Below are 24,319 nucleotides of genomic sequence, written 5' to 3' on the forward strand. Positions count from 1 at the left end.
CACGGGGGACATGGGATAAGAGGTTACATGTGGCTGAGTGCACAGATCCGAGGCAGCCATTTGCGGCGCCATTTGCGGTGGGGGGCGGGTGGTGGGGGAGGGGAGAGACAGTGAGGCCTGGGGAGAGTCCGTGAGGCCTGGGGCTGGACCCTCCCCGTGCTGAGTTCCATGCTGCTGCCCCGATAGTCTTTTCGAACCTGCTGTTAGCTGCTGGTGAGACATCCAGGGGCAGGGGTCTCATCTCCTAGGTGAGGCAGGGGGCCGGGGGTGCGGGCCTGCAGGGAAGGTAGCATATGCCGGTGTCCACTAGAGCAGAGGCCTCCTCTCCTACCGGCCTGCGAGGGGGTGAGCCAGGGAGCCTGGGGCCATGGCTGGCGCTGCTGGTGTCCAAGCCAGATCCTCCTCACCTCACAGTGGGTCGTGGGGTGGATGGGGGGTTCTCTTCTGCCGCTGCGCCTGTGGTCCACTGGCCGGGGCTGCTTGGTGGATGAGGTCATGTGGGGCCTCTGCTAGGCCCGGACTGCCGCTGCCCGGGGGGGATCCCGGTCCGCTGCTGCCCGGGGGGATCCCGGTCCGCTGCCTGCTCGTAGCTCGCCCGTCTCGTGTGGTAAGGGGAGGGGGGGGGGGGCGCCAGGCGGAGGAGCTCCGAGGAATGGAGCGGGAGCCTGGAACCGACCCCAGCAGCCTCCGGCTGCCCCATCAGTCTGGAGGACGGAGCTAGCGTGCTCTGCCCCTCCAGCTTCCTCGCCTCCTCCGGCTGCTCCGATCGTCTCCTCCATCCTCCATCCGGCCTCCTGTCCTTCCCCCGACGCCTCGTCCGCCTCCACCACTCTTCTCCGGGGGCCGAGGATGGGGGAACTCCTTGGGTGGGAAAAGGGAGCTCTGAGTTCGTGCGACCATCCTCGGCTCCCACCGGATGTGAACAAATTGTCTAGAAACGGCCCTGCTCACACACACCACATACATGGTGCTCTTCTTTTCCACAGTAATCCACCGTATTTGGCAAAAAATTTAAATGAGCAACTGTACCGTCACGGACAGAGAGAAGCACTGAATGTTTCGGAAACTCGGCTACTGATTGGCCGCTGGGCAGCCAATAGCGCCATTCGGAGTGAGAAGCGCTGAATCTAAACATTCAGTGCTTCGCTCTATTCGCAATGGTACGGGTGCTCGTTTTATTTTTTTTGCCAAGTACGGTGGATTACTTCGGAAAAGAAGAGGACCTGATCCACGCCAAAGAGATGTAAGTATCAGTATGTATGTGGTGTGAGTGTAATAATTTATACATTTCTTGCGTGTCTACCAGAATATTTTGGGATTGTGGGAGGAAACCGGAGTACCCGGAAGAAACCCACGCAAGCACGGGGAGAATATACAAACTCCACACAGTTAGGGCCATGGTGGGAATCAAACCTATGACCTCAGTGCTGTGAGGTAACACACACACTTATTATTAAAGACAGAAGTGCCGGCTAAATGAGCATATCCTGTGGAACCTGCCCTGTGCTGCCATCCGGTTCTGCGCTGGATAAATTAATTTGCAAGAGTGTCTGTTTTATAAATGGCCCTCGGTCCTTTTTATCAACTCTGCCGCACTTTAATAAGCATTTGTGCTTTTCAACATTTTAGCCATATATTATAATACTACTAATAATAAAAATAATACTCATTATCATTAACATTTTTATCATTTTATTATTATTCTTAAATCGTGTCATATTATTATTTTTATTATTATTATTTTCCTTTATTTATCTGGCACCACAAGCAGTGTTCCCTCTAAGCTGTGCGCGTGTGCGCGCGCACACAACTCGACGAGCGTGCGCACAGACATTACAACAGAGCGCACAAAGCAGCAGTGGTCCCTTTTTGCAGTTATGGACTCAATTAATGTGTGTTTCACCCATTAACTACATTGTGTGCTGTGTTTTTGAATGTTTAATATCATTTTGAAGTAAAGTTAACACAAATGCTGAATGTCGTTTTCCAGATGTATAAGTGACGCACAAAAATTAAAATTTCCTTCCAAAGTTGCACAGCCAAAATCTTTTGCCGCACACAGCCTTCGTAAAATTAGAGGGAACATTGACCACAAGGGATCCGCAGCCCCCAATTCCAGAGTACATAAACAAATATGCAAAACACTGACTACAGTATATTTCCAAATCTGACGCCTCAATGACACTCTGAAGTCTGAATGTAAGTTCCCTTAAACTCTGCTATGTAACCAATTTACGCCAATGTTAATAAAACGGTAAAACCTATTACTGTATCCATTCCATCCTGTGAGCCGATGGGTCTTCCTTCCGCAGTTCCCAGCAGTTTCCAGCAGGTGGCAGGCTAAGTGTTGCAGAGCATTCCACATCACAAGACACATGAGGCTGGAAGGAACACAGGCAGGGAGAGGAGGGAGGTGGGGGGAGGTGGAAGATGCTCAGTGCACCAGCAGCAAAAAATGGATGTGATGTAAATGTCGTTCCCGGATCCAGGGATCCCTGCAAGGACCTGTGTGACGGACAGCACAGGGGCTGTCACAACGTTGGGGCGTACAGGATAGCACCTCCAGGCCCATTTGTGGTGGTGTCTGTGGATGAAGAACAGGGCTGGCTGGACACATCTGCCTGCTCCTCTCTCCTTTGTGTGATTCCCAGGGGGGAATAAATTCTAGATAACAGCTCTCTTCCTCAGTGTTCTGCCCTACTATGGAGAAAAATCCGTTCCTCTTGCTGTAAATGGAGAAAAACCCAGCATTCGGCATCTCCGGGGGTGAAGACCAGCAGATGTAGGATTTCGGACAACCAACCTGTGCATTGCACATTTGGAATCATCCCCCTATTGCGTCTCCCCATCTCTGATTTTTTTATTTATTAATGTTATCATTCCCATTATTTTCCTACATTGCACGATCACTTCCCATCTTTTCTTGCATTTTTATTTTGTCGCCGAGGGGATGTTTGTGTATCCGTGGGATTTGAACATGCAGATTTTTTTCTTCCCTGGGTTTCTGTCACGAGTCGTGCCTGATTGAGGACACAAGATCCAGGCTTTGGGAGGAATTACATCCTGTTCTTTGATTAAAAACAACAGATTGCACAAGGGGGAACCGAGCGAGGCACAGGAAAGCATATGTCTAACCGATGCTTGAGATGAGAAGGATTGCACCCTTCACCTGGTGAGGCCGAGGAACGCACCTGTCCACCTAGACCCAAGACAGGTTCCAGTCGTTGGTCGTGGGCAGATCTGATTGGCCGGAGATCACTTACTATCAGCTTACACGAATGTCCATGCATCGTTGCGTAGAAAGAAGAAGGCCTACCGGGCCATGGACCTATTAAAGAAACACCACCACCTTCCATTAAATATATTGCTGGATGTTCTCATAGTTACGTAGATGTGGCAAGAAATTGTCCATATTGGGCGAGCTGGTTTTGGGATTCTAACTTCAAGGACGGTGATGAAGGAAAGCGGTGGACAGCCAAGAGAAGATGCCCGGTAGCCATGTATGGTGCCTGACCACTGTGGCTGTTGATCTTGCACAAGCCATACATCTTCAATCCCGTCTCTGCTAGGGTCAAGACATTTTCCATCTTCGGAAACCTCAGAGGGATCTTGGTGGCCTTCGGCTACAATATACTTTCAGCAAAGATGCCTCGAAACCGGGCCTTTTCCGAGCCGGAGTACTCGGCTGAATATTCGGCAGACTATTCGGTCAGCCTGCCCTCAGACCCAGAGCATGGGGTCGGACGGACACATGAAGTCACAGTGCGGAGCTCCGGCTGCTGCCTCTGCTTGCCGCGGTTCATGCGGCTGACTTTTGCACCGGAGTCACTGGAAAACCTCTACCAAACCTATTTCCGCCGGCAACGCCATGAGACGCTGCTCGTGCTGGTGGTCTTCGCCGCCCTCTTCGACTGCTACGTTATAGTCATGTGCGCTGTGGTGTACACCCAGGACAAGCTAGCTTCTACCTTGGTGGCTGCGGTCGGCCTCCTGGCGCACCTCCTGCTCTTTGTCCTATGCAAGTTTGGCTTGTTACCGGACCGCATCTCACGCAAGTTTGTCCCGTACATTTTGTGGATATTGATCGCTGCTCAGATCTTCTCGTACCTGGGCCTCAACTACGCCCACTTCCACGAAGCCAGCGACACCGTTGGCTGGCAGGCCTTTTTCGTGTTTTCTTTTTTCATCACTCTGCCCCTTCGTCTCACCCCAATTGTCCTAATCACCACTGTCTCCTGTGGAATACACACTCTGGTACTCGGGGTGACCATTGCCCAGCAGCAGCAAGGATTAATGGACACCAATGCTCTGTTACGCCAGGTGAGTACCAGAAACACTCGTGGGGGGGGGGGGGGGGGAGTTGTCGCAATGCACAAAAGTTGCAAACAAAAAAACCTTGCAAAGTAGAGATTAAACACTCATTCTATGGGGTTGATCCTATTAGCTGCGATATAGCTGCGATTTCGCGAATAATTGTAGAAGCGGATGCACTTTAAGGCTGCTGGAATTCACACAAAAGTGCTTGCTGAACACCAAGGGTGCGACATCGAGTGCTGATGCTGGTGTTTAAACATCACGACAATGGTACATCGCACCCTGCTCATTTAATAGGATGGACCCCTAAGTGTTTCATATGAAGCTGTGAAAGTAAGTAAGAGTGAGTTAGAAATGTGTCACTTGTGCGTGCGCAGTAGTTTTGCAGCTAATGTTCGGGATCCCAACTGTTCAAATGCCTGTAAATAGAAATAGACAAATATTCAGTATGACATAAATCTCTGATCCGGAGCAGTCAACTGAGTCTTTAAAGGAGAGATCTATTGGGAACTTCCTGATTTCTTGTAGTCATGGTGTAATTTTGGTGTGTTTAGTTCAGTAAGTGGCAAACTATGTATTGCACAGGTTCTCAAACTCGACTCTCAGGACCCCAACACAGTGCATGTTCTGCAGGTCTCCTCACAGAATTACAAGTGAAATAATTGGCTCCACCTGTGGATCTTTTAAAATATGTCAATGAGTAATGAGCGCACCTGCCGGGTGACCTGGAAAATGTGAACTGTGTGTGGTCCGAGTTTGAGAACCCCTGTAATATTGTATTGTGTCCATGTAAATGTTTGTGCCTAGCAAAACCATGCTAAGTAGTGACTTCAAAGTACAACTGCTTATACATATATATATATATATATATATATATATATATATATATATATATATATGTGTGTATACTGTATGTATGTATGTATCTACACAGTACCACTGCTAATATGTATCTACTTTGTATATATATATATATATATTTTTCTAAATCATGCATATTTAGTTGTCAGTTTATTTTACTTTTAATTATGTTCTATTACTTTTAATAGTTTTTTATTTCAACCCTTTGAGTGCCAAGTGAATTTGTCAAAATAGGTGTGAAAATTGCCAAGCAAGGGCGTAACTACCATAGGTGCAGGGGGTGCAGCTGCTATGGGGCCCAGAGCTGAGAGGGGCCCACTATCCTGTCAAAGTATCATGTGCTATATACATTTTTCAGCATTAATTGGGGCCCTTACAAACTTTTGCTATGGGGCCCACATGGATCTAGTTACGCCACTGTCAATGTCAAGCAAACATTTGCATTCATCATAATGACCAAGTAATGTTACCTTACTGTATATAGGAAATATAATCTTTTTTAAACAACATTTTTTTTTACTTGAATTCATATAACAAATGTAAGCGACGCTGGCATTATTAGCGTATATTTTGCACATCTCTCAAACTTTATACATATAATCACATGTTGTGAAAGCAAATTTTTATATTTGAACATATAGACCTCCAATTATTTTACCGCGTCCCATTGCATGTCTTGAATCACCATGCGTCAGGACAGGAGTCTTCATTTATGGTAAAGTATTAAAAAGTAAAAAAAAAATTTAAATATCGTGAAAAACTCATGTTCTCGTAGTGCTTTAAAAACTAACAACCATCTGTAATCAACAGAAGCGGCATTGTGATATATATGTACTACAGATAGAGTGATATCTGGGCTATTAATAACATCGCTGCGATATCTCCGTGGGGATGAATCTTGCAGTAGGTCCTAGGTGCAGGGTTCCGGCAGCAGAGCACCCATGGGGATACTTATATAAGGTACCCAAGCTGATATTGCCTGATATTAATGGGCTGCAATGTCCATAATTCTCATATAGCCTCAGCCAGGAGATATTTACCATGATGAGAGTTGCATTACACTACGGTGCATTCATTCCCACAACTCGTTATTTCCAGTGCACATTACTGCAGTGTTTTATTGGTTGCTCAAGAGCTTGCACTCAAAGAGGAGATGCAGGTGCATGTCTACATTCATTACAGGAAGCAGGGGCGGATTGGCCCACCGGGAAACCTTAAAAAGGGGCCGGCCGCGATCCCCCCTGGGCTGGCTGGGCCGCGGCCGCAGCACTTTGCCCAAATCCAAAATGGCCACGAGAGGCTGGAATAAAGTAAGAGAGAGTATTACCCCTTTCAGATCGCCATGCCAGGTCGGACCCGGTGTATCGATCCCAGGTACGACCTTTGTTGACACATCAGCAACCTGGCAATTACCTGGGTCCGAGGTGCAGTGTGAACGGTGTATAACTAACTCTGGGCAAACTATGTTGCAATGCAATGGTTGCAGATACAATACATATTTTAGATGCAGGGTAAATACGGGTAACGGATGTCTCCCCGACAGTTGGGATCCCGAGGGTCAGTATACCGAAGGCAAAATCCAGACTGCTCAACTGTGCGACAGTCGTGGTACCGACCAACAAGCCTCCCTTTCCGAAAATCACATGGCCCTTCCCGCCCACTAGAAGAACGAGCAAGTAAGATTTTAGCGGCACCCCTCCCCAGCTGGCCACTTAGCGAGTATAGTGGGCCGTCCAGTAATAGCGGCATTGTATAACAGGGTGTGGCTATTATAATGACATCACTGCCACCACGCCCAATTAACTGCTTTTTTTGATTTGTCACGCCTCCACCCCGCCCCCTGTGATGAGTCACAGTCCCAACTGGCCGACATGGAAGCTTTCTCCTGGCTTCTTCCGGAGAGGAGACTTTAAAAGTAGGCAATCCTGATATATTGTTACAACTACTGTACTTGTTGCATGCCCGTCAAAATGACGGCCTCTGCAATGTCAATGTACTTTAACTTTGAGCTTTCATTCTCAGCTGTGACCGTTTTTAGCCCACAAACTCTCCACCCCACCCCCAGTCCCTATCTGCTCCTACCTCCAATCTCTAGTGGCAGTGTCTCATTGCCGCCTGAGGATGTTATCACTTTACCCAGCCATAGCAATGGCCTTCAGTGAATTTTCCTTATACAGATACAGGACATGTAGAGAAAAAAGACTTGCCTGCGTAGAGATTGGGTTACTGATATGTTTAACATTTATTTATAAAGCTAGTAACACCGTCGCTGAATATTAATCCACTATGAAAAAAGACTAACGCTGCTCCTTACCTCTATCGGGGGAAATAAAGTGGAGAGAGATCAAGTCCGGGAGAGGGCAGGGCCACTGAAGGGATAAGAAAGGGCCAGGATGTGGGCGGAGCTACAATGGTACATCATGTTTTGGGGGCGTGGTCAGCACGCTCGCATCTTTTTGTGGCCACGCCCCACCACACAATTCCGGTATGGCAGGGGGGTGGGGCTACAATGACGCAATTTCCAGGAACCTCCTGGCCATTCTGGGAGGGTAGGCAACCCTGCCTTATTCTGAAATGCACCTTGGAAATCAGTGTACGTGCATAAACTATAATCACCCCTTCTAAACGATCTGTCACTTGACACACGAATATCCAGTTATACGGATCACTCTGGGTGCTGCATAGAAGGTGCTGTTTCTGATAGCAACCAGACTGTCATTGTTTTCTAGTACATAAATTATTTTTGTAGCTATGGGTTGCAGCACTTCCTGTGGGCATGTTTGGTAGCTATGGGTTGCAGCACTCCTGAAGGCCAGGGTTGCCTACCCTCCTAGATTGTCCGGGAGGGTCCTGGAAATCGGGTCCCTCGGAAAGGTGGACAATCCTCCCAGATCCCGCCACACCCTCCGCATCTGCCCGGCCGCCTTGTTGAATTACCATGATCTGCGGCTGTTCGCAAGGAGTAGGCGGGGCTAAATATGCAAATAGCTCAAGTTAGCAATATCGGTTGCAGCACTTCCTGTAGGCATGTTTGGTAGCTACGGGTTGCAGCACTTCCTGTAGGCATGTTTGGCAGCTACGGGTTGCAGCACTTCCTGTAGGCATGTTTGGTAGCTATGGGTTGCAGCACTTCCTGTAGGCATGTTTGGTAGCTACGGGTTGCAGCACTTCCTGTAGGCATGTTTGGTTGCTATGGGTTGCAGCACTTCCTGTAGGCATGATTGGTAGCTATGAGTTGCAGCACTCCTGTAGGCATGTTTGGTAGCTACGGGTTGCAGCACTTCCTGTAGGCATATTTGGTTGCTATGGGTTGCAGCACTTCCTGTAGGCATGTTGGTAGCTATGGGTTGCAGCACTTCCTGTAGGCATGTTTGGTTGCTATGGGTTGCAGCACTTCCTGTAGGCATGTTTGGTAGCTATGGGTTGCAGCACTTCCTGTAGGCATGTTTGGTAGCTATGGGTTGCAGCACTTCCTGTAGGCATGTTTGGTAGCTATGGGTTGCAGCACTTCCTGTAGGCATGATTGGTAGCTATGAGTTGCAGCACTTCCTGTAGGCATGTTTGGTAGCTATGGGCTGCAGCACTTCCTGTAGGCATGTTTGGTTACTATGGGTTGCAGCACTTACTGTAGGCATGATTTGTAGCTATGGGTTGCAGCACTTCCTGTAGGCATGATTGGTAGCTGGGAGGGTAGGCAACCCTGCCTTATTCTGAAATGCACCTTGGAAATCAGTGTACGTGCATAAACTATAATCACCCCTTCTAAACGATCTGTCACTTGACACACGAATATCCAGTTATACGGATCACTCTGGGTGCTGCATAGAAGGTGCTGTTTCTGATAGCAACCAGACTGTCATTGTTTTCTAGTACATAAATTATTTTTGTAGCTATGGGTTGCAGCACTTCCTGTGGGCATGTTTGGTAGCTATGGGTTGCAGCACTCCTGAAGGCCAGGGTTGCCTACCCTCCTAGATTGTCCGGGAGGGTCCTGGAAATCGGGTCCCTCGGAAAGGTGGACAATCCTCCCAGATCCCGCCACACCCTCCGCATCTGCCCGGCCGCCTTGTTGAATTACCATGATCTGCGGCTGTTCGCAAGGAGTAGGCGGGGCTAAATATGCAAATAGCTCAAGTTAGCAATATCGGTTGCAGCACTTCCTGTAGGCATGTTTGGTAGCTACGGGTTGCAGCACTTCCTGTAGGCATGTTTGGCAGCTACGGGTTGCAGCACTTCCTGTAGGCATGTTTGGTAGCTATGGGTTGCAGCACTTCCTGTAGGCATGTTTGGTAGCTACGGGTTGCAGCACTTCCTGTAGGCATGTTTGGTTGCTATGGGTTGCAGCACTTCCTGTAGGCATGATTGGTAGCTATGAGTTGCAGCACTCCTGTAGGCATGTTTGGTAGCTACGGGTTGCAGCACTTCCTGTAGGCATATTTGGTTGCTATGGGTTGCAGCACTTCCTGTAGGCATGTTGGTAGCTATGGGTTGCAGCACTTCCTGTAGGCATGTTTGGTTGCTATGGGTTGCAGCACTTCCTGTAGGCATGTTTGGTAGCTATGGGTTGCAGCACTTCCTGTAGGCATGTTTGGTAGCTATGGGTTGCAGCACTTCCTGTAGGCATGTTTGGTAGCTATGGGTTGCAGCACTTCCTGTAGGCATGATTGGTAGCTATGAGTTGCAGCACTTCCTGTAGGCATGTTTGGTAGCTATGGGCTGCAGCACTTCCTGTAGGCATGTTTGGTTACTATGGGTTGCAGCACTTACTGTAGGCATGATTTGTAGCTATGGGTTGCAGCACTTCCTGTAGGCATGATTGGTAGCTATGAGTTGCAGCACTCCTGTAGGCATGTTTGGTAGCTACGGGTTACAGCACTTCCTGTAGGCATGTTTGGTAGCTACGGGTTGCAGCACTTCCTGTAGGCATGATTGGGAGCTACGGGTTGCAGCACTTCCTGTAGGCATGTTTGGCAGCTAAGGGTTGCAGCACTTCCTGTAGGCATGTTTGGTAGCTACGGGTTGCAGCACTTCCTGTAGGCATGTTTGGTAGCTACGGGTTGCAGCACTTCCTGTAGGCATGTTTGGTAGCTACGGGTTGCAGCACTTCCTGTAGGCATGTTTTGTTGCTATGGGTTGCAGCACTTCATGTAGGCATGATTGGTAGCTATGGGTTGCAGCACTTCCTGTAGGCATGATTGGTAGCTATGGGTTGCAGCACTTCCTGTAGGCATGTTTGGTAGCTACGGGTTGCAGCACTTCCTGTAGGCATGTTTGGCAGCTACGGGTTGCAGCACTTCCTGTAGGCATGTTTGGTAGCTATGGGTTGCAGCACTTCCTGTAGGCATGTTTGGTAGCTACGGGTTGCAGCACTTCCTGTAGGCATGTTTGGTTGCTATGGGTTGCAGCACTTCCTGTAGGCATGATTGGTAGCTACGAGTTGCAGCACTCCTGTAGGCATGTTTGGTAGCTACGGGTTGCAGCACTTCCTGTAGGCATATTTGGTTGCTATGGGTTGCAGCACTTCCTGTAGGCATGTTGGTAGCTATGGGTTGCAGCACTTCCTGTAGGCATGTTTGGTTGCTATGGGTTGCAGCACTTCCTGTAGGCATGTTTGGTAGCTATGGGTTGCAGCACTTCCTGTAGGCATGTTTGGTAGCTATGGGTTGCAGCACTTCCTGTAGGCATGTTTGGTAGCTATGGGTTGCAGCACTTCCTGTAGGCATGATTGGTAGCTATGAGTTGCAGCACTTCCTGTAGGCATGTTTGGTAGCTATGGGCTGCAGCACTTCCTGTAGGCATGTTTGGTTACTATGGGTTGCAGCACTTACTGTAGGCATGATTTGTAGCTATGGGTTGCAGCACTTCCTGTAGGCATGATTGGTAGCTATGAGTTGCAGCACTCCTGTAGGCATGTTTGGTAGCTACGGGTTACAGCACTTCCTGTAGGCATGTTTGGTAGCTACGGGTTGCAGCACTTCCTGTAGGCATGATTGGGAGCTACGGGTTGCAGCACTTCCTGTAGGCATGTTTGGCAGCTAAGGGTTGCAGCACTTCCTGTAGGCATGCTTGGTAGCTACGGGTTGCAGCACTTCCTGTAGGCATGTTTGGTAGCTACGGGTTGCAGCACTTCCTGTAGGCATGTTTGGTAGCTACGGGTTGCAGCACTTCCTGTAGGCATGTTTTGTTGCTATGGGTTGCAGCACTTCATGTAGGCATGATTGGTAGCTATGGGTTGCAGCACTTCCTGTAGGCATGATTGGTAGCTATGAGTTGCAGCACTCCTGTAGGCATGTTTGGTAGCTACGGGTTACAGCACTTCCTGTAGGCATGTTTGGTAGCTATGGGTTGCAGCACTTCCTGTAGGCATGATTGGTAGCTATGAGTTGCAGCACTTCCTGTAGGCATGATTGGTAGCTATGGGCTGCAGCACTTCCTGTAGGCATGTTTGGTTACTATGGGTTGCAGCACTTCCTGTAGGCATGATTTGTAGCTATAGGTTGCAGCACTTCCTGTAGGCATGATTGGTAGCTATGAGTTGCAGCACTTCCTGTAGGCATGATTGGTAGCTATGGGCTCCAGCACTTCCTGTAGGCATGTTTGGTTACTATGGGTTGCAGCACTTCCTGTAGGCATGATTTGTAGCTATAGGTTGCAGCACTTCCTGTAGGCATGATTTGTAGCTATGGGTTGCAGCACTTCCTGTAGGCATGATTTGTAGCTATGGGTTGCAGCACTTCCTGTAGCGATGTCTAGGAGTCAGGCTTCATAAAAGGCCCGTTCCGTAATTTTTTTTTTTTTTTCATTTTTATTTTATTATGCAGTGTTTTTTTATGTTTTTCTTTTTTATCTTTTGGCCAAATCTCTGCAGCCGGATGTGCGCCGAGCCGCGGATGATATCACTGTCACTATTCTCTGTATAATTATGTCTGTTGTGTGTGCAGTTTGACTCACAATAACAAGATGTAAATGACTCTGTTTGATAGTACTGTGTAACTAATTAGACTGAAAATACCCTCCAGAGATCACTTAGTTAATCTCCCAGATGGGACGCTAAGCGTACATGTACTGTGCTACGTGTCTCCGCGCTGAGGACGGTGATATCAAGTCCTGACAAGACACTTGTGTAAGGGGTCTGTGTAGAATACGACCCATCCTCCTTCATGAACAGCAACGTTGCAGGTTGTTCCGCACACCACGCAGAGGGGCGCAGGAAGCGCCGCAGCCAATACGACCAAACGGGTGAATATTTAACATCTTAAAGAAGCCTTAAAAATTCCAAAGATGCACCTCTTTCACATGCTACTAATGGGGACTGTGTGCTGAAAATTGGGAATCAGCCAGTTCTCACAGATAAGATTTCAGATAGCCAAAGACAGAAAGGACTATATACAGCGGTGACACAGATTATTATTTTTTTTTAAATATGCAAAAAATATAATAATAAAAACAAAACTAGATAATGTGCCCAGATTTAACCGGGAAAAGGTCTGCTGGGGGGAACATTTTACCAGTTTCCACCCCCTTCTAGTAGTTTCATTTTGCTCAGTGGGTGGCTACAAATAACTGTCACAGTTTTCAGACCATCCAGCAGGTCACACGCTCCAGGTCACCCAGAGAGAGTACACCAACTGTCACATTTTCCAGAGAACAATGGTGATGCATTGTAAAAAGCAGGCAACACCAATATTTATCTGCAAATCTACGAACCAAGAGCTTCAATTTGGTATATGATGTGCCCTGCTCTTAGGGCACATCATAGAAATGAGTGACTCATAAGTTGGCCTAGTAATGTGCTAGTAATATATAGATATCGAACATTACTTCTTAATTTACATTAATTTAACACTTTAAATGAATCCGTGGCGGAAGTTCTGCCACAGCGCCCAGAGATCGAATCTGTAATTCCCCTTCCAACTCTGGACTGTAAGGGACAAGTTTTATGCATCGTGCAAAAGTTTACAGGACACCGATACCAGTATTAGTGGACACACCCGCTCAACACTGACCACACCCACACGTTACTAGCCACACCCACACACCACTAACCACACCCACACAAAACTGGCCACACCCACACAACCCTGGTCTCTCCTTTGCTTCAAGGACTTCGCCCATTTTTCAGCTTCAAGCCTATGAATCCCTTAATCCGTCCCTTTGGCTGCGTCACACATCCAGCCACACCTCCGATGATACAGTTTCCCTTTTTAAATGATATATGATGCACGTTATGTTTAAGTTCAAGTGTAAATATTATATACGTAACATAAAGGAGAGCTTCATATGGAATGTGACGGTTTTCCATTTCAAGAGCAGACGTTTAAACAGTGTATTATAATCTGTACTCAGACTTCACTAAACAGCTGTAAGGTTTATCTTTGTATCATCTGTTACAGTAAGGTAGATTGGCCAGTGCATTTAACGCCTTCAGCTCCCTGCTGTACAGCCTCTTCATGTCAGTCCCACCCTGCCCTTTATTTTCCCCCAGCCCCACCTCTTGCTTTGCCACCAATTGCGATTAAGGTGTTCGGATAATACTCAGAAAACACAGATTTGCGTAAAATGTTAAATAACTTTTGCAGAACTTTTTTCTCCAGTGGTTCGGACGATTTTCCATTTAAAGTCAAATGAATGATCAATCATAATTGCCTAGCATTTAAGAGATGGTAAAAACTACACCTACAGTACGAGCATGGCGTGTCATAGAGTAAAGTCCAAATGTACATGAACCCCTAAGCCGTTATAGTTTCCTTAGCAAATTAAACCCCCCCCCCCCCATGGTGCCCTATAACCAATGAAAATGTATCCCTTTACTTTTTTTTTCAAGTATATAATAGGTACATAATGGGGTGCTAAATAAATAAGATAATTGGTTTCCCATAGCAACATCCCATCTGAAATAAGATGATTAGTTTCCCATAGCAACATCCCATCTGTAATAGATCTCCCTTCTTAATAAATTTACCCCTATGGGTGTAAGGTGCAATCTGGAGATTACCAAACTCTGCAGGGAGTCAGGGAGATTACTGCTATTTCAGGGAGTCTCCCCAACATTAAGGGATATTAGGTTAAGTATGTCCCAGATACATGTAACTGTACTCTGAACAATCACTTTAGGTAAACACATATATATATAATTTATTATTTCAAATTGTTACATGACCATGGAACAGTTGAGATATATATATTTAATTTCTTGCTAATACCTTGCACACCAACTATAATAATCATTTATATGAGGCAATTAAATAACATCTGCCTTTTTGACATCAGGAATGAGTGTAGACTTTGTAACAGATGTCCACTAGACAGAAACCAACCACTCCACTCTAATACGACAGATCCGGTCTCCGTCCAGTCTCCCCAACATTTCCATACTTGGCTTTTGAACTGTTGGAAGTAGTTTCGTTAATCCACCAGGAATTATCTGTAATGAGGCGTAAACCTTCTCACACGTGTTATTCCCACATGAACGTAAGTTTGAGCTCATGGATCAATGGGGCTGTAAGACCTTGTCCTTGTGCGCCAGATGTCCTGAAGCCACTCTAGTGTAACATCGCTGTGCTCCCAGCCTGTCCGTGGTACTAGACCTCCTGGAAAATCGCCTTTGGAAACCGCTTTATGTTTAAATCTCAGTATTGACACATGAAGGACAAACACATACAGTATTGGGGTAATTAGGACCTGATTGCAATTCTCCGAATTCGCACTATTATCGATAGACTTTGCATGCGTATGTCCGTAGTACGCATGAGTGCATGCCATTCAGAAGGTGACCGACAGGAAGTAGGCGTCTGGGGCCGGTAGTTTAGTGGGGGTGCTAAGAAATCGCAGGCGTGGCAAGGAAACCGCTGGGAGTGTCCGGGAAATACTAGACATGCCTGAGTGTTATAGGGGAGGGTGTGTGACGTTAGCTCCAGGCCGGATATACCTGTATTCGGGGAGGGTGTGTGACGTTAGCTCCAGGCCGGATGCGCCTTTCTTCATGCGCCTTTCTTCATCCCAGCCGCTGAGTTAGTCTCTGGCTTCTCTGAGCCTGCGATGACTGGTGCCCAGTGTGATATATCCATTTGAATGGATTTGTAGCCGTGCATATACATCCATACGCACAGTGAGCTCATTCATTCGCATGGCGGGATTTCACTCACGGCCAGCTTAACTGAACGCTAACCGTATGATCAAGTGTGAGTTACCCCCATTGTCTTCTCCTGTGGGGTCATTCAGACCTGTGTGGCAGAGAGTCCACAGAAGTAATTTGTGTGCACAATAACGTCGGCAGCATAGTGTTACATGTGTATAGGGGGTGGAGGGTGTCCTAGTCTGAGCAAAGCTGGCGTTTCACAGTTCTTCTCATACAGACCGGAACCTTTTGTTTTATCTAAAAACCTTTGCATCGGTTCTGCTGAGCTGCACTTACTATTGTCCAGGCTACTTGCCATAGATTGTCAGTTGCTGTAGTTACATTGGATACAGATTGTCTTAGCTACCATTGGTGCTTTATCTACTTCTCATTATTGTGGCTGCTGACCATTCCTCCACTTCATCTGATGGGTGGCCGGAGCATTTCTCCAATTGCTGTATAACTGACTGACCCAACCATCCAGCCAAGTCCCACAGACTCACCCATGAAGTTATTGGTCCCAGTCCCACAGACTCACCCATCCAGTTATTGGTGATCCCAGTCCCATAGACTCACCCATCCAGTTATTGGTGATCCCAGTCCCACAGACTCACCCATCCAGTTATTGGTGATCCCAGTCCCACAGACTCACCCATCCAGTTACTGGTGGTCCCAGTCCCACAGACTCACCCATCCTGTTATTGATCCCAGTACCATAGACTCACCCATCCAGTTATTGGTGATCCCAGTCCCACAGACTCACCCATCCAGTTATTGGTGATCCCAGTCCCACAGACTCACCCATCCAGTTACTGGTGGTCCCAGTCCCACAGACTCACCCATCCAGTTATTGATCCCAGTACCATAGACTCACCCATGCAGTTATTGGTGATTTCAGTCCCACAGACTCACCCATGCAATTATTGATCCCAGTCCCACACTCACCCATGCAGTTCTTGGTGATCCCAGTCCCACAGACTCACCCATCCAGTTATTGGGTATCCCAGTCCCACAGACTCTCCCATCCAGCCATTTTTGGTTCCAAGCACACAGACTCACCCATCCAGACATTGGTGGTCCCAGTCCCAAAGACTCACCCATCCAGCCAGTCCCACAGACTCACCCATCCAGCCGTTGGTGGTCACAGCCCCAAAGACTCACCCATCCAGCCAGTCCCACAGACTCACCCATCCAGTCGTTGTGTCTGCTATAGCTCACAGACAATGTCTAGGTCGACACCTATTGACATGCACCAAGTCAACATTGACAAAAAGGTCGACATGCACTAGATTGACAGTGACAAAAGATCATCAAAAGCAAAAGGTTGACATGGGAAAGGTCAACATGAAAAGTTTGACATGAGTTTCATGGTTTCACGTGGACCCCAATTAGTGTAGCGCTTTACTCACCATGCTCTGGGCAACTTTACCAATCCACGTGGAAGATACAGCATGAAAAAGACCCAAAAATTTGGAAAAAATCTAAAAACAAAATTGCATGTCTACCTTTGGGTGTTGACCTGTTCACCTAGACATTGTCTGTGAGCCACCCGTACCCCCCAGCCATTGAAGGTCCCGATCACACTGTCCCACCCAAACAGTACTGGTAGTCCCAGTTCCACTGACCCATCCATCCAGCCATTGGCCCATGCACTTGAGTCATTGCTGACATCACCATAGTGCCACTGGCCTTTTTAATACCCCACTTAGGGACTCTGAGAGGGGCAGGAGCTGTTTAGATGTAGCCAATCCCACTCCTTAGATTGTGTGGCCAGGCTGCAGCTAAGAAGCCCCTATATGCCCGCGACCGTGACCCTGTGCCACCCATTTGCCCACACATTCCACCAGGCTTTCTAAGAGTGCGGGGGCCCTGACTTTCCTGACTGCTCTCAGCGCCCAACGCCGGATTGCCGCTCAGCCCTGGCTATAAAAAGTTATAATCAAAGCCGTATCCATGGAGAATTATTATCTCGTTTTCAGTGTTGACTTACAAACCTTCCCCGGTGTGTAAATATTCCCAACGCCGCGTGTTTGTTGTGTAACAACAAAGTCCACGTGAAAACACAGCATAGGATTTACAGGGCGAAATTTACTAAGATGGGACTTCTATTTCACATGGGATGTTGCTATGGCAACCAATCAGATACTGGGGGGAAATGTACTAAGAATACAAATACGACTCAGTCCTATTGGTATTCTTAATTCAACAGGATACGACTGGCATCGCATTTTATCCAAAATACTAATTGTAAATAGGGAAGATTTACTAATCTGACGTATTTACAGATTTTTTATTCCGATGGCGTAGGCAGGCATATTCCGTTGTATTCGGCCGCTAAATTACAAATACGAGTCGGCAACCTGCATGGAACAGTCAAATTGAGAAAAATAAATAATTTAGAAAAATGGCTTATGGTCCGTCCGTCCCCCCCACCCCCCCACCCCCCACGGCCATAACCAGCCCCAGGCTCAAAGAGCCGGTCCTGGTTTGAAAAAATGAGAGAACCGAACGAGTAGGGGTTCCATGGGTTTTTTAAAACCAGCATCATGCTCGAGGCCTGGTACTGGTTCACAAAACACGGAGGACAAAAAGAGAAGGGGTCCCCCGTATTTCGTGAACCAGCAGCGGGACAAACCAGCCAGTAGGGTAATGCCACAGCCGGGGGAAACTTATTATATAAGGTCCCACGGCCAAAGCATTAACCCCTACTGACCAGTCAGCCCGGGCAGGGGCATGGGGACCCCTCAATGAAGGGTTCTCCCCCTCCAGGGTTAACCCTGCCCAGGCTGAAGCCCAGGGCTGTCCCTGATGGCCCAGGGTCAGTGGTACATCACATCCTCTTCCTTTCATGTAGGCATCCCGGGGGTTAAAAATAACAAACCGACTGACCCGACACCCAGACGAACTGGAGGAGCTGCAACTGCTCCTCCCCTGAAATTTCCCAGTGATGGACGTCACAAGCTCCTCCCTCAGCCAATCAGGAGTGGCCTCGGGGGTGCTGCCTGAAGAGCTTGCAATCTATGTACATTGCAGACAACAGACCTAGAAGTCAGGAGACGTTGAGAGTGGCGAGATACAGCACAAACCCGTTCAGAGACCTTAAATTCTCGTAGCGATATTACTAAAGTAGTATAAAATATTGGGGGTAATTCAGGCCTGATCGCACAATCACAAATTTGCATAGCGGCAGATTATCCATACACTGTGCAGTATTCCGCATGCATGCTATTTACACGCCGTGGGGTTGTAACCGGCCGTTTAGTGGGAGTGCCAAGAAAAATGGAGTCCCCTCTTTTTATGTTTTGGATATCTAGTTAATTTTCCCTTACACTTCCGACGGCTGTTCCGCTCAGGTCAGTACCGGCCGGTGTGCGATTGCCAGTGGGCGTACTGTAAATGATCTCTGATCAGGGGGATCAATACTGAAGCTGGAGCATAAAAAGTTCCCTCACAATAAAAAACAAAGTTCCGCGCATCACCGAACGGGAAGCGTTGTGGTTCTATTAGGCATCACCTTGTATAAAAAGTTCCAAAAATGGGTACACAAAGCTCAGATCAGCGGGTGGGAGCTCCAAGGATCTTTCTACAATATAAACTTCAGCATCCCCCACAACCCCCCCCGGGGAGTAATCCCCAGCAAAGGGTACGGAAAGTTATTCAAATAAAATGTCATTTCTGGCAGAGGCTCAGCAAACGGACTACTTAAAATGAACATCCATTTATATATTGTCTTGCACCATGGGCCCAATTCAGGCCAGTTTGCACAGTTGCGAATTTGCACCGCGGCCAATTATCATGAGCTACGTGCATATAGGCCGCACTGCGCTTCCAGGACGCCTGGCAGCAATGAACTCTTACAACTTTTTCTGATTGCTGGCCATTCGCAAAGGGATTGACGGGAAGATGGCGGCTGCGGGTGGTAACTGGTCTTTTAGAGAAAACGCAGGCATGGCTGAATAAAACGCCAGGAGCATCAGGGAAAACGCAGGCATGGCTGAATAAAACGCCAGGAGCATCAGGGAAAACGCAGGCGTGCTAAGCCGGCTGAGGGGAGGGTTTGTGACACCAGCACCATCCCCATTATGTCTGGTTGCATCGCAGGCGCTGAGTAAGTCTGGCTGCGCGGCGCCTGCAATGATTTGCGCCCTATATAAAAATCATTTGATGGGGTTCGCACAGGGGCGGAGTCCTCCAAAGCCAATTGTATCAGTTCGCACACCAATTCGCATGGTGTACACATTCAAATGCAAGGCGGGCTTTCAATTTAGTGGGGCGTCTTCTATCTGAACGCCGGCCGCTGCGTATTCGCAGCCGTCCGAATCATGCCCCAGATCATTCAATTGTGTATTAACTCCTATTACATCTACAGCTATCCTATCTCCACTGTACAATGTCTTGCTGAGATAAAGCAGCCGTATATGAGCTGTATAGGGGAGCATATATGAGGGCTACATATAAAAGAAGTCAGTACCTACCCTGCATACAATTTTGTTTTTAAAAACGATCTCTCGCTGACACTCTTTTTAGACTAGTCTGTGGTTTATTCTGTCTCCACGTTCCACCAGGCAGCGCGCTCCGTCTGTTTATTCCCTTCGTGTTTAGAATATGTTTTGTCATGGAAACCCAGAGTGGCCATTAAAAATAACTGCGTTCCGTAATATCTTTTCCAGTCAGGATGTAAAAATGTATTTTTATTATGAGAAAATCTTTTCTTCACGTCTCTCATAAACTTCAGAGCCGATGGGCAAAAGCAGAACAGCGGTCCTTGGGTGAGGGGGTTGTTACGGGGAGCCTCTGTCATGGGCTATTGGAAGGTGTTGGCCACCGCGAAAAGGGACACGCAGAGGCAAAGATGCATGGCTATGGCATCACGGGGGTCATTCAGGACCGGTCCCTAAGCAGCGGTGACTCTCTGCTTAGCGAGCGGCTTAAAGCCGCCCGGCTTATCACAAGCCCCCAGACTAGACTGGCCTTTATTTCATTCGGAGTCAGCCAAAGACGGGGTGGGTGCTGACGCCAACCAGCAGGCATCACCCCGTCTGCGTTCTCAGGGGAACAGCCAGCATTTTCATGGGACGCTCATAAATCATTGGGCATTCCCCTGATGTGATCCTCGCCGAAGTAAAATGTCCTTTAAGCTTTATTGTTATTTGTGCTGTTATGTACGGTGTGCCTGGACTGGTACTTGCACAGCTCCTCCCACTTCATCTATGACCAGGCTGTTAGGAACAGGGAGATCTCGCCCACCCTAACTCCGTTGTCACCCCTTGGAGTTGGCGGATGCGTGCTAAGCTAACCTTCACCAATAATAGCCGCGTTCGTGGGAGCCCGTTAGTCAGGCTCCCACCTCGATGCCACCTGGTCTTACTAGTGACAACGCAGCCACCAAGGCCAGAGGTAAACAAGGGGAAATCTACCTAACAACCAAGGAGGCGAGAACCACCCTGCCCCACGGAGGGGGTGTCAGTGGATAGCGGACTGAGCTGGGACCCGCGGTGCTAATGCTGTGGGCAACAGGCAAGACAATGTACCGTGGCCAAGCTGACCGGTATCACTGTACACGAGGTGTACCCAGATGCTAAGCAAGAGTAACAATACACAGTATGCTGACACAATCAGACCTGCTGACAGGTGTAACAATACACAATATGCTGACACAATAAGAACTGCTGACGGGTGTAACAATACACAATATGCTGACACAATAAGAACTGCTGACGGGTGTAACAATACACAATATGCTGACACAATAAGAACTGCTGACGGGTGTAACAATACACAATATGCTGACACAATAAGAACTGCTGACGGGTGTAACAATACACAATATGATGAGACAAAAGATAAATGACAATAAGGGAGGCAAGGAGTGGGAATCTCCCAACTTATCTGAAAACCAAGAGATCGGCAGGCAGACACAAGCAAGGATCCTGGAGGCAGCCAGGAACAGGTACTGGAAACAGGAACCACGAGTGGGCAGGAGCCTGGAACCGGAAACACTCAGGACGCCAAATCAAGAGCTATAGCCGGCGTCTGAGTGCCCCAGCAACCAAGTTTAAATAGCGCGCCAAGCGCTACCCTGACGCTGCGTGCGGCGTCATGCACACCCCTTCCTCCCTGCGGCCGCCAGGCGTCCCCCGTCGCCTTGGCAACCGCTGCGGCAGGGGAGGAAGGGGTTGTACGCCGGCAGCCTGACTGCCTGCCGGAAGCTCCCGGCTGATGACGCGACGGCGTCGCGGTAACCCGGCAACCGCCGGAAGAACTACAGAGGAGACTGCCGGGCGAGCGGAGGCGCTGCCCGTGCAGCTCCTAACACAGGCTCCCACCCCACGGTCCTCTCCACAGCCAGGGTCCCACCTCACAGATCTCTCCATAGCCAGGGATCCACCCCATGGTCCTCTCCACAGCCAGGCTCCCACCTCACAGTCCTCTCCATAACCAGGGTCCCACCTTACAATCCTCTGCCCTACCAGGCTCTCACCTCACAGTCCTCCGCATGGCCAGGGTCCCACCTCACAGTCCTCTCCTCGGCCAGGCTCCCATCTCACAGTCCTCTCCTCAACAATGCTCACACCTCACAGTCCTCTCCTCAGCCGGGCTCCCACCTCACAGTCCTCTGCATGGCCAGGCTCCCACCTCACAGTCCTCTGCATGGCCATGCTCTCACCTCACAGTCCTCTACATGGGCAGGCTCTCACCTCTCAGTCCTCTGCATGGCCAGGCTCTCACCTCACAGTTCTCTACATAGCCAGGCTCTTAACTCACAGTTTTCTGCCCTATCAGGCTCTCACCTCACATTTCTAACCATGGCCAGAGTCCCGCCTCACAGTCATCTGCATAGCCAGGCTCTCATCTCACAGTCCTTTGCATGGCCAGGCTCTCACCTCACACTACTCTCCTCAGCCAGGCTCTCACCTCACAGTCCTCTTCACAGCCAGGCTCTCATCTCACTGTCCTCTGCACGGCCAGGGTCTCAACTCGCTCACAGTCCAAACCATGGCCAGGCTCTCACCTCACAGTCCTCTGCATGGCCAGATTCCCACCTCACAGTCCTCTGCACGGCCAGGCTCCCACCTCAGAGTCCTCTGCAGGCCAGGTTCTCACTTCACAGTCCTAACCATGGCCATGCTCCCACCTCACAGTCCTCTGCACGGCCAGATTCCCACCTCACAGTCCTCTGCACGGCCAGGCTCCCACCTCACAGTCCTCTGCACGGCCAGGCTACCACCTCACAGTCCTCTACATGGCCAGGCTCCCACCTCACAGTCCTCTGCACGGCCAGTCTCCGACCTCACAGTCCTCTGCACGGCCAGGCTCTCATCTCACAGCTCTCTGCACGGCCAGGCTCTCATCTCACAGCTCTCTGCACAGCCAGACTCCCACCTCACAGTCCTCATTACAGCCAGGCTCCCACCTTACTGTCCTCTGCACGGCCAGGCTTCACCTTACAGTCCTCTCCACGGCCAGGCTCCCACCTCACAGTCCACTGCACGGCCTGGCTTCACCTTACAGTCCTCTGCACGGCCAGGCTCCCATCTCACAGTCCTCTGCAAGGCCAGGCTTCACCTCACAGTTCTTTGCACGGCCAGGCTCCCACCTCACAGTCCTCTGCACAGCCAGGCTCTCATCTCACAGCTCACCTGCACGGCCAGACTCCCACCTCACAGTCCTCACCACAGCCAGGTTCCCACCTCACAGTCCTCTGCACGGCCAGGCTTCACCTTACAGTCCTCTGCACGGCCAGGCTCCCACCTCACAGTCCTCTGCACGGCCAGGCTCCCACCTCACAGTCCTCTGCACGGCCAGGCTTCACCTTACAGTCCTCTGCACGGCCAGGCTCCCACCTCACAGTCCTCTGCACGGCCAGGCTTCACCTCACAGTCCTTTGCACGGCCAGGCTTCACCTCACAGTCCTTTGCACGGCCAGGCTCTCATCTCACAGCTCTCTGCACGGCCAGACTCCCACCTCACAGTCCTCACCACAGCCAGGTTCCCACCTCACACTCTGCATGGCCAGGCTTCACCTTACAGTCCTCTGCACAGCCAGGCTCCCACCTCACAGTCCTCTGCACGGCCAGGCTTCACCTTACAGTCCTCTGCATGGCCAGGGTCCCACCTCACAGTCCTCACCATAGCCAGGTTCCCACCTCACAGTACTCTGTACAGCCAGGTTCCCACCTCACAGTACTCTGCATGGCCAGGCTCTCACCTCACAGTCCTCTGCACGGCCAGGCTCCCACCACACAGTCCTCTGCACGGCCAGGCTCTCACCTCACAGCCCTAACCACGGCCAGGCTCCCACCACACAGTCCTCAACACGGCCAGGTTCTCACCTCACAGTCCTCTGCACGGCCAGGTTCTCACCTCACAGTCCTCTGCACGGCCAGGCTCCCACCTCACATTCCTCTGTACGGCCAGGCTCCCACCACAGTCCTCTGCATGGCCAGGCTTCACCTCACAGTCCTCTGCACGGCCAGGCTCTCACCTCACAGTCCTAACCATGGCCAGGGTCCCACCTCACAGTCCTCTGCATGGTCTGTGGTCAGGCTCTCACCTCAGAGGGTGAGATATTGCAAATGTATTTCCACATATTTGTACGGCTCCGATGCCATTTGCAGCCCTGCACAGAAGCGGGCAGGATTTTACTCTGGTGGAGAGGTGACTAACTGATCACAGAGCTACGAAAGTAGCAGCCCGGAAATCCGGTCTGAATTACCCCAATAGTAGCATCAGATTCTCTATATTTTAATTTGCATGAGACTGCATATGTGTATCCAGGAATCTGCGGTTCAGACCTCAATGGGGGAATGAGTTCTGCTGCAGGTGCCAGTGTATGTTCACTATTACAAAGGCAACTCACAACCCCTTACATTCAGGGGTAGGTAACTGAATCAACCTAATTTAGCGCATTATCTTGCGGTCAGTCCGTGGTGCGATCCGCACCTACCTGGAAGTTTAAAATATATTCTAGATGCAATATCTGATATCTGCAATATGAACGCGGGTTTAAATGCATTCACATATTTC

At 49.2% G+C, this 24,319-nt stretch overlaps 1 protein-coding gene across 2 annotated transcripts in view; it reads left to right on the forward strand.

Annotated features, from left to right (window-relative positions):
* The first annotated feature begins 2,379 nt into the window (after positions 1-2,379).
* ADCY3 (adenylate cyclase 3) overlaps positions 2,380-24,319 on the forward strand; it is a 137,115-nt gene continuing 115,175 nt past the window's right edge. The window contains exon 1 of one of the 2 annotated variants that reach the window (XM_083178817.1): positions 2,380-4,320. In XM_083178817.1, coding sequence (XP_083034943.1) covers positions 3,646-4,320 — 675 coding nt within the window. In that variant the 5' untranslated portion in view covers positions 2,380-3,645. The remainder of the gene's footprint in view (positions 4,321-24,319) is intronic. The other variant, XM_083178816.1, reaches the window with a different exon arrangement.

Source organism: Crinia signifera, chromosome 3 (assembly GCF_055691185.1).
Source record: "Crinia signifera chromosome 3, ASM5569118v1, whole genome shotgun sequence".
Lineage (NCBI taxonomy): Eukaryota > Metazoa > Chordata > Amphibia > Anura > Myobatrachidae > Crinia > Crinia signifera.